Source organism: Agrilus planipennis, unplaced genomic scaffold (genome assembly GCF_000699045.2).
Source record: "Agrilus planipennis isolate EAB-ADULT unplaced genomic scaffold, Apla_2.0 scaffold112, whole genome shotgun sequence".
In the NCBI taxonomy this organism is placed as follows: domain Eukaryota; kingdom Metazoa; phylum Arthropoda; class Insecta; order Coleoptera; family Buprestidae; genus Agrilus; species Agrilus planipennis.
This window is the reverse complement of record NW_020438886.1, coordinates 62,593-74,249: the sequence shown is the minus strand read 5'-3', so window position 1 is coordinate 74,249 and position 11,657 is coordinate 62,593. Positions and strand designations below refer to the sequence as shown.

The following is an 11,657-nucleotide window of genomic DNA, read 5'->3' as shown; positions in this document are numbered from 1 at the left end:
GCAATAAGTTTCATTTATGATTATTATTATATTTATTTATACATATTTTTAGTATGAGAACTTTATTGTTATATTTTAACGTTGTTATTTAATTGCAAAGTATTACTTTTTGAGTCTCTTGAATAAAATGTTCAAATAAAATTTGTTTTATTGTTAGTTACTCCATTGGTGAATAAAGAATAAATTAAATATTATTAGAACCTACAATTTTATTTTCCTCTACAATTTTCGAATGTACGTCGGGATTAAAGTTTTATTTTTATTTTTTCTTCGGAAGTAGAAGTGCTAGAAACATCACTTTATTTTTCTAGTAAAAACAGCGCCGGATTTTAGGGTAAGGGAAAGGGTCACAATTAGAAGGTGATTTAGAATATACAATTCATACTTATACTGTACTTTTATAAGTGTTTATACATAATGTTTTGAAAAAATGATTTCGAAACTTTTCGATGTGTTTTCTTGGATGAATATGGAATAGTCGGTTGAATTATTTGAGGTAAGATAAATAAGTGAAGAATTATTGTAAGGATAGCTTTGTGAAGGGCTATAATTTGTGAAGGCCTTGGGCACCGGTGATTTTTCGCTCCCATCAGTGACAATTTCCCTGAATCCGTCAAATTCGCTCCCAGAGACAATTAAATTCGCTCCCAAAGACAAGATAATATTATTAACGTAATTACTTGCTAATAATGCGAAAAGGTAATTGTCGGGACAGATAAAGATAATTACATTACTACATACGATTTTTTTGGTGTTTAAATTCATGAGATGCAGCTTTTACAAGAAGTAGTACTCTTACCGAATCTACTCGGAAAAAATGCCTCATAAGAAAAACTCCAAAAATTTATTCCAAACGTTAAATCAACAGCATGAGCTCTAGTTAATTACCTACTTAGTCTGTTTTATTTTTGCTAATAAGTATAACGATAATATTACTTTGAGGGTTGATATCCCAAGAGGTATTTATTAATTATATATTATTTTTAATAATAATTAGCTAATTATCTAGTTGATCTGCTCTTATTTCTATTAAATTGTATTTCAGTGTCAGATATTAAATATGAATTATTAAAAAACTAAATAATAATAAAGGAATGAACCATTTCCTTTTCTGCAATACTTACACAAAAGAATATTTTTTTATTTACTTCTAGTATATTAAATCGTGTATTCTGTCAACATACTGACATATAAGTTGTTTGATAACGTAACCACGTTACATTTCTAATAAAATTTACTATTTACCTTACAATAAACGAAAGATATTAATTTTTTCCGAGTGAGAAATCTTGTTCGGGGGGTTTTTCCGGGGGATTCTTTTCTGGGGGCTTTTTCTCGGAAGCTTTTTCCCAAAGCTTTTTTGCCAGGGCTTTTTTCCGAGAATGATTATGAGAATGTTCCAATATTTTCTCTTATTAATGTGAATGTATATTAAGAACCCTTTGCGGTAGGGGTTAGGTTGTATTTTAGATTATCTGAAACTCACGTAACGTTATTGTAAACGTTTTTAAAATTTATGGGTCTAATGAGTGCATTTTATTACAAATAACTACATGTTAATATACACGTATGATAATTTTATTACTAAAAGAAACTGCTACAGGTCTGACGCTGGAAGCTGGCGGAAATTTTAAAATGGCGTGGATGCGCGGTGGCAAAAGTAGGTAGTTTGAGGTATAAAGAACTAATAAACAGAAGAACTAATTGTTGATGTTAGTGACAGTGATAGAGATTCCCATGATGAGAGTGAATATGAAAACTAACTATAAAACAAAAGCAATAATTTTTTCTTTTTGATAAGTCATGTTTTTACATTATTTTCTAGTACGCTATTGTTCTGTCTGTATTAATACTATAATTTACGCCTACTGAAAGCTTATTTGTGTATCGGTTCCAAGTGACTTACCCAAATAGATCATAAATGGGCAAGTACCCGCGCGACCGTTCACCAGCTTCCTTCGTCAGACCTGTACTTTCTTTGATATAGTTTTGTTTTGTTACGGTTTTTTTATTATTTCAATAACTAATACATACCTAAAGCACTCTCCAATAAACATACAATAAAAGCAATTTTTTCGACCGAATTTACATTTTGACTTGATTAATTCTTCTACCTGTCGTAATGACCGGCTGTATTTACCACTGCCCCTGGGAACTAGCCCCAAATGCTCTTATGTAAATTCGGCTCTCTCAATAAATATTTATCTAAGTAAATCTTAATCTACCTGAGTTATCTTAGATTTCAGAGTTAACGGGGCTGTATTTTTGGTACACTTTTAATCAAAATAAGTATATTGTTTATTTAATTTTTAATTGTTTTACTTATGTTACTTATTTTGAGTATTTCTTATTTATTATTACCCAATTTGGGCAGAAACCTTTTAATCTTGATGATGGATAAACTTATATTTGGAATATCTGCATTTTTAGTTATTTATGCCTTTGACAATATATGATACCTAAAGGCATTTTTTTTAAGTCCAATACCCCATATGATTTATAACTTAACTTGCCCTCTTGGAAGCTTTCCTTTCGGTAAATATTTCTTAATTAATAATGGTTAGGAAATACAAATTGCTTTTTATTTTAATTTTAAAAAACATCCAAAACGTTTCTAACGATTTTTATTTTGGACTAAACGATTATACATAGACGTATTAATACAATGGGTATATATTTTATATAACATGTCTACTATTGCTTCATTAAACATTTAATCGGCGACTTTCATAGAGGTTTTGAATATGTTTTCATGGATGTGATGTAAGTCATTCAACACCTTGTAACAAATGTCGCACGAAAAAATAAAAGGAAACTGAAAACAACATTGATAAAATCGCTGTGGACTGTAATAAATGGTCCTTTATTTATTATTTTTTCATACTTACAGTCGACTGAGAATAACCAAGTAGTTTATTGACTATGATACGTTTCGAGTCAATTTCCGACAGACGTACTGTACGAATTTTATCTGTTACGCCACAAAGAAAGCATTTCGACAGGCTTCTGTTTGCCGTCTTGTCTTTTTTATTCAAATGTCTTGTAAGAGATATTTTATTCAAAGTTTCAGAACATTGGTAGATCTCCCCAATACAATTAGAGCATACGTAAGATATAGACTCTTTTGGGAATGCCTAAAATTTTACAATACTTCCATCAATCCAAAAAAGTTTTTCCTAAGTGCCTTTTTTGTGGCATAAATCCCATACATTTATTACAAACTCGTTTTTAAAACAAATGTAATTAATTAAGATAAACCTGAGATATTTCGCTAAAACCTACCAACTGTGCATCGGTTTTTCTTTTTTTTTCTTTGAATTGGTAATTTTAGCAATGTATCTTAAATAATATTTTTACTTACATCAACGATCATGCACATTTGCAGGTAATACAGCAATGAGGAATCCTCAGGAGGACCCGTGACTGCCGTGGCTTTGGCTCTAGAAACTCTGCTACCACAGATAAGGCACAACATCTTCAGTTTAATAAAATTGTCAAGGTACTTTCGGTCAGCAATTGGTGATTCCTTTATATATCGCCACACATTTTATTATTAACAGGTGTTTACACTATACAATGTTATTGAATTACACGAATGTTCAACCAATACACATAGGCCTACCTGTGTAATAGGTAAAAATAAATAAAAACAAAAAAATATGAATGTAGTTGTTCCAAATACACGCACATATACTTGTGTTTTTACCATGAATGTAATTTCAAAACAGACTTTCCTCGAAGTTTAAAAACTTCTATTGTTTTATTTTATCAAATATTTTGATTATTGTAAAAAGATCGTTATTGAATACTATACACTCTGTATATAATGTACATATATAACGAAAAACAAAATTACAGGGACTAAGGAGCTATTCTGTCATTTTAATTTGTTTATTGCAATTAGTGTTAGGTAAAAACTTGATTTGAATTAACAAGACTAAAATACCAAGACAATCTGTAAATCGAAAATTGGGTACTTATACTTAATTGAAAAAACATTTTTTTAATAGTTAGAAAAAGCTTTCAAAAGTAACCCAATATACCTGAAATGATAATAATATACTCTCATATTTACTATATAAAATACTCACTTCTATACGATATAATGTATTTAAATGTATATGAGCAGCTTAATATACATATAGATACAGTAGAATTAATTTTAAATTTATTAGGACTTATCATTACTTTTGAAAAACTACCATGGAAGAAAACAATTTTAATAAGTACTCTTGATGTTGCAATTTGGTCTAAATAAAATCCCAAAATCCGACTCCTTAAATCTTGCAATGGACCGAATTAGTGATTTTGGTTTGGCTAGGTTATATATTAGAGGCTGTAAAGCAGGGCCGTGTTTAGGGAAAGGGGGAAGGGCGAAGAAGCCAACGCCGAAAGGACTTCTAAAACTGAAATTAGACACCGATTTTTTATAATTCAGAATAAAATTATTCAAATCAAAAAGAACTTAATTCACCCTTTTGTATTAACTATTAATTTTTTACAACTATTAGTCATTAATTTTTTTTTTCAAATTTGAAATAGGTACCTATTTTATTCCATCATTTCTACGTGCATTGCTTGCCCACAACAAGAATGATCAAGCACTACTTTTGACAGGTTAGTCCAATTTTGCTAATTCTTATTTTATACAGGTATAGGATATACCTCGACGTTGATTCCATTTAAATTTGTAAGGGTGCCAAAATAGGGAATGATCGATTATTCACGCTCTGAATTTTGACATTGCGCAACAAATAATTAATAAATGGAAACTTTTTAACAAAAAATTAAACCGACGAGAAAAGAAACTGAAAAACGAAAAATAAAATTATATTAAACCTTTCAAATCTAACTAAGCTCGTAAATTAATGCAGCTAACTAAATTTTGAGTCTGCGCCAAACAAACAATCAACGAAAATCATTAAAAGAGTTTAAAGAAATAATCAAATCAAAACAAGATAGAAATACAACGTGAAATCTCCGACAAAAAACATTACAACCACTCGCAACGTGTACTTACCCTCACGTGTGTGGCCGTCATAGATGAAGTGGACGCTGGGGTGGCTGTTTCGCTATTCTGGCGTCGACTTTAGTTATTAAAACTGAAAAGGTTTATTTTATTTATCGCTTTTCAGTTTCTTTTTTTGTCGGTTTAATTTTTTGTAGACACAGCCCTGCTGTAGAATATTTTTGGGAATAGGTAAGACGGAAAAGAGTATAAGCAAATAAGTTTATAAATTAAGACAAGAAACGTATATTTGATATTTATTTATAGTATTTCACAGTGTGTCGATTATTAGTGTACTATGTTAACGGGGTACATATTAGGTCAGTGCGCATAGAATGTAGGGTTTGTAATAGGTACTTTAGGGATGTTTTTATGGTTAAATGTGATTGGCATGAAATGTGTGAATGTTGTACGAATACACTGGTACTTTTTCTCGTGTGCGGCATCATTTTTTTAGTGTGTTGTGTTGTGTTGTGTATTATAATATGTTAACGTATTTTTCATAATTTCTTTTTTCTGAAAAGTGTTTGTGTTGTGCTGTCGCGGTGTGGTCGAATCGCTAACGTAAAGATTAGTATATATCACATCGTCATATTGTTTGGTGGGTCGAAGGGCCCACGAAGGGACCAATGGCAAGAGGGTGCTATGTCTAATAAAACATGTAGCCCTTATTTAACTTATCTCGTCTTCTAACCTAGTTTATTAGTGAGAAATGAAGACCATTATTTCGTCTTTATTCTTTTGTAAACACAGACACTAGAGTCAAGTGAGCGAGCAGGTCTCTCATTACGGAAAAAAGTTATTGATTGTGTAGTTAAGTAATAGTAGTTATAGTAATTGTAGTAGTAGTAGTAGTAGTAGTAGTAGTAGTAGTAGTAGTAGTAAATAGTAGTAATATTAATAATAGTACAGTATAATATATTACAGTAATAACGCAATATTCACGAAGTAACAAAATAACGAATTAAACATGATCACATAGTTCGTGGTCTTGAACTGGTTTTTTTTTTCTTTGGTAAGGAACAAGGAATGATGTGAACAACTTCGTTCGGCGCGCACGAAAATTTCTTTCTGATTTTAATTTACTTTTTCTCTCGCGTTATTGTCATGTCATTGCGCCTCTTTCTTTGTTAAGCACATCCATTTTTTTTATAATATAGATATTGTATTATAAACAGCGATGAAAATGCATTGTGCGTTGGGGTTACGAAATATGACAGGCGCAAGGGGTCAATTAGGCCGACGATAGGGGATGCTGACATTGAACCTTCTTCTTAGCCGTGGGACACTTCCGGCTTTGACTGTGATTGTTGTTGTTGCTGCTGCTGCTGCTGTTGCTGCTGATCCCCCGTCGCCCGACCTGAGTCCGGTCCTGTTTGCTGAGCCAAATTCTTGTACAGAATCGAATTCACGAAACGGGGATAACTATCTCGATGCATCAGTGTGTAAATTTGTAGCTGAGCCTCGTCGAACGTGTGGGGGGTAGGCCCTACCATATTGCGATTTATAATTTCTCGAACACGTGAGTCCAATGACACCTATAACACATTAACAATTTCATTACTTGTAACAACAAAAGCTATTTTTATTTCGCTGGAAATTCTATGTCAACTTCGGCTTTTGAACTGTAAGATAAAACAATCGCTCGATAAAAAGCAGTGATATTCGCTCACAATTAATGGACGTAGGTACTACGCTTTAAAATGATTTAATTAAAGTCGCCTCTGAATTCAAGTCCTTTAAACTTTGTACTTGCACTTCAGCATGTGCAATAAAAAGTCATAGAAGCTCGAAACCAACTAGATGCTCTGTAATCGGTCAACGAACTCGGTTCGAAAGTAGATTTTTTTTTTTTGAGTAAACATGATAAGATTTGCAGTTGTAATGAGGTACTTTTGTGGAAAACTTCTTGCAAAACTCTATTTATTGTGTTCCTTTTTATCGGAGCAAGTACAATTTCTTATTTTCACGTTTTTAATAATTTCTCAACTTTTATACCGCAACGAAGTTCTTTTCGTACCAATTTTTCTATCTATTATTGTTATTTATATATAGGGTTGTTCGGAAAGTCATTTCGTTTTTTCCCGACAGAGGATTTAATTGTATTCTTTTGCACCAAACTTCACATTTAAGCCGTATAATTTTTATATGCTTTGAGAGCTCATATAGCAAGGCTTGTGTGTGAAAAATTCCAATTAATTCTACGCAGTAGTTTTTGGTTGGTGCACTTTTAAATATAGAGAGCGATAAGCAGCATTTTCGACATATCTTACTGTTTTACTACAGAAATGCTAAAAATGCTGTTCAAGCCAGAAATAAATTGACTGATGTGTATGGAGAAGGTGTGTTGACAGTACGCCAGTGCCAGAACTGGTTCACTAAATTTCGATCCGACAATTTTGATGTCGAAGATGCACCACGTTCGAAAAGGTCGGTTGAAGCTGATAAAGACGCGATAAAGGCATTAGTTGATGTGAACCGGCGAATAACAACATGTGAGATCGGATTGAGGTTAAATTTATCAAATTCAACTGTTTATGACCACTTGAAAGGCCTGGGATTATCCTCGAAGCTCGATGTATGGGTTCCCCATGTTCTCACAGAGAGAAATCTGTGTCGCCGCATTGACGTCTGCGATTCGCTTCTTAAACGTCACGAAAATGATCCGTTTTTGAAGCGCATCATCATTGGGGACGAAAAATGGGTTGTATACAACAACGTCAAACGCAAGAGGTCATGGAGCAAAAAAGATGAACCGGCTCAAACCGTTTCCAAAGCCGATATTCGCCAAAAAAAGGTGATGATGTCTGTTTAGTGGGATTTTAAAGGAATCGTTCTTTTTGAGCTTTTACCTGATAACACAACGATTAATTCGGAAGTCTACTGTCATCAGCTGGACAAACTGAATGATGCACTTCAACAGAAAAGGTCAGAACTAATCAACAGGAAAGGTGTAGTGTTTCACCAAGTCAACGCGAGACCTCACACAAGTTTGGTCACTCGCCAAAAGCTTTTACAGCTTGAATGGGATACAATGCTACACCCACCATATTCTCCAGACCTGGCACCATCGGATTATTATTTGTTCCGGTCACTCCAAAATTTTTTAGGCGGTAAAACCTTCACCTCAAATGAGGAGGTCAAAAACCTCCTCGATCAATTTTTTGCCAGCAAAGACCAAAAATTTTATGAGCGTGGAATTATGCTACTACCAGAAAGATGGCAAAAGGTGTTGGACCAGAACGGTCAATATATAATTTAATAAAGTATTTGTTTATTATACGAAAACTGTCTTTCATTTTCACAAAAAAAAACGAAATGTCTTTCCGAACAACCCGATATATAGTGGATTGCATTTATTACGACTTTGGTTATAGTGACCATTTTGCAATAGCGACGTTAGATCTAAGTCCCTTAAATTTAAAGCACATTTTAGTACAAAGTTCATGTGACTATAGCGACTACTACCCCAAGTTCGGTTGTAGCGACTGAATCATTTATAACAAATCCCTAATAATCCTATGCAGATATAACGGCCGGAGTCTGCCGACAAAGACAAAAAAAGAGCTTTCTTATCTTTTGTTTATATCCACACAGATGGTCACCAAGTGTGGTGACCTTTACCGTTTATTTATAGATGTTAGCCAGGTAGAAAGGCAAGCGTGTATGTTAAAATGGTTCAGTCACAAAGTGATTATTCTAAGTTGCAACTTTTTGTGAATAAGTATGACTTCTAAAAGGTGAAAATCGTTTCAAAATTGAAAAATTGTGAAAACTATACATACGTGTCTGTATGTCTTTACCTCTGTCTACAACGACTTCCGGATATAACGACGAAATTACAGTGATCCCTACGTCGTCGTTATACCCGACATCCACTGACCATATATTACATCCAATGTGATTATTGGGATAGAATTAATGAAATGATTTAGCCATTTTACAAAATATCTTGACTTGGATAAAGACAAAATCAGCGCAAGTGGGATAGTTCTGACAGTAACTGGCGATTAAAACGTTTAGTTAAAAAACGAAAGAGTCTCTTAGGCCACTTTTGATATGCAGGAAGTTTTCGTTTAATCAAAATCGTTTATTAAAAACCGCTAATTTTCACGTATTCGAGTTGGAACTAAACAATTGCAAAGAACTAAGCGGGTTTAAATGTCTATATTCGGGTGCATATACGTACAAACCTACATTCTAATAACCTGCTGTAACAATAAAAATTTAAATGTTTAACGTTGAAAGCATAGATTATAAAATTATTAAAAATGCTGCCAAAATTAAAATATAAATGTTATGTAGCATTGATAGCAGTATCCACGGTCCAAGTTTGATAAATAAATTGATATTTTTTTTTCAACCCTGTACAACGCTGGCGCTTTAAATAAAATGGAAGCGGTCCTGACAGATCAGTACTGTATGAAAATAAATAAAAGTAAAACTAAAATACTGGTATGCAAGGGAAGAAAAAGTAGGGAAGGAGCGAATATAAAGATAGGAGACGAAAAATTAGAAGAAGTGGCTGATTTTAGATACCTAGGAAGTCAGATAAGTGAGGATGGAAGGAGTAGTAGGGATATAAAGCAGAGGATAGCGCAGGGTCGTGTCGCCTTTAATAAAAAGAAGTCACTTCTATGCTCGCGAACGGTTAATTTAGAAATTCGAAAAAGGTTGTTAAAGGTGTATGTTTGGAGCACGGCGTTGTACGGGTGCGAAACATGGACAGTGGGAGCGGCGGAAAAGAAAAGGTTAGAAGCGTTCGAAATGTGGTGTTATAGGCGGATGATGAGGATATCGTGGGTAGAAAAGGTTAGAAATGAAGAGGTATTGGAAAGAATAGGAGAACAGAGGACTCTATGGAAGTCAATAAAAAATAGGCGAGATAGGTTGGTAGGACACCTTCTCAGGCATGAAGGTCTAGTCAGAGACATATTAGAGGCAGAAACAGGAGTTAGGAGGGGTAGAGGTAGACCTAGATTAGATTACTGTTCGCAAATAGTTAAGGATGTGGGCTGTTCTAGTTTTAGGGAAATGCGAAGTTTAGCTCAGGATAGGAAAGAGTGGAGGTACGTGTCCAACCAGTCTTAGGACTGACGACCTTATTATGATGATGACAAAGCTGGATTTACAAGGGATGCTACCAAAAAAACTGCCCAGGAACGACATAAAGGCTAAGGCCGGCACTGGTTGGTTGTTACCATTATAATAAACATTATAATTATTTATTAACGACAAATCAGTACCATTAAACTAGGGAAATTTTTGTTCGGATTGTATTTTTTTATTGTTTTGTCATTTGTCATCAATAGAAAAGGCGTGAAATTATGCTTAAGAAACAATCTCTTTTCTTGGCAAAGTATTGAGAAGGATGATCGTTACGGAATTGATGGTTTAAAGATTATTTGCACTTCGGAAATTTCTTTAAAAACTTGTAAACAACTAGAGAAAAAAATCTTCCTTTTTTTGTGCCAAATGAATTTTATTTGTTTTTAAACATCCTTTTTATGAGTCCAACACAAAAATGGGAATCTAGGCATTTAAGTAAATTTATGTCACATACGTATATGTTTGGGTTAATTGGTACTAATTGACTGGCGGGGATGCAAATATTTGAAATGACCGTGGTTACTAATGTTTGTTTCAAATCCTGTTATTAATTATATCTTCCAGGTAAACACTTTATAAAATGTGACGCGTGGAATCGTTACTGTAGAGTTTGACATTGCATGCATGCATGCATGCGGATTTCTGTGGTTTACTAAAACAGGAACATTTAGATACACTATTAGATTCAGAGCACATATGCATACACAAGTATAATTTCATTATTCCAATTTGGAAGTGTAGTCTATTATTTACTTATCCTCCAATATACATTAATTCCTAATGAAAATGACATATATATTAAGCTTTAATAAACCTCCAAAGCTAAAAGATAAACAAGTTCCGTTCCTATTATGTTTATAGTTTATTTATTTGTTATGTTTTCTAATCGAAGAAGAATTTTATCAAAGGAATTTGGTTTTCCTTGCGAGGAATTCACTGCATCGGTCTTTTGCGTATCTTTAGAAATCCTTTTAGCATGTTGCAAGCCACTTATGTATATATATATATTCTATAAGCATGCAGGTAACGTCTTGTTATTTTTTTTTATTTTGATTTACTTGCTCTAATAAGTAATGAGAAAAATCACTATTATTACCGTTCTTATCATTCCTAACAAGATGAATATCGTCCTTGAATTTACAAGACCAAAGAAAAGATTCAATCTGGAAAACGAAGAATGAAAAATATTTGTTTCTCTAGGCAGTGAACAGAATTTACTACATTTTAGGTCTATACAATTTACAAATTATAACTAAAACCTTTGACTATTGTAGCAACTAAATTAACTAAAATATGCCTATAATATATAGTGTGTGATTACGTAATCGGCATAGATTTGTCAATGGAAGGTCCATTTCGACAAAAGTTGTTCTGAACAGTTATCAGGGTTGGACTGGCCACTGGGGAGTTCGGAAAAATTCCCGGTGCGCCACTGCCTTATTTTTGAAAAACGGCGCCAGTTAAAGTACGATTAGTTATTTGGCTATAAATCACGATTAAAATATTAAAAATATAAAATTTAATTCAATTAAGTAAATTA

General features: G+C 33.2%; 2 protein-coding genes across 3 annotated transcripts in view; both read right to left on the bottom strand.

The window, feature by feature from the left end:
- Positions 1-2,473: 2,473 nt before the first annotated feature.
- Positions 2,474-3,653, bottom strand: LOC108742424. Its single transcript, XM_018477630.2, has 3 exons — positions 3,362-3,653; positions 2,889-3,134; positions 2,474-2,815 (listed from the first exon to the last, which is right to left on the bottom strand). Exons 1-3 carry the CDS (start codon positions 3,473-3,475, stop codon positions 2,714-2,716), a joined length of 462 nt encoding a protein of 153 aa, XP_018333132.1. The 5' UTR covers positions 3,476-3,653; the 3' UTR covers positions 2,474-2,713.
- A 1,573-nt stretch (positions 3,654-5,226) lies between these two features.
- LOC108742432 (regulator of G-protein signaling 20) overlaps positions 5,227-11,657 on the bottom strand; it is a 16,626-nt gene continuing 10,195 nt past the window's right edge. For both annotated transcript variants that reach the window (XM_018477640.2, XM_025981651.1), the window contains one exon: positions 5,227-6,546. In XM_018477640.2, the coding sequence (XP_018333142.1) occupies positions 6,283-6,546 (264 nt within the window). In that variant the 3' untranslated portion in view covers positions 5,227-6,282. The remainder of the gene's footprint in view (positions 6,547-11,657) is intronic.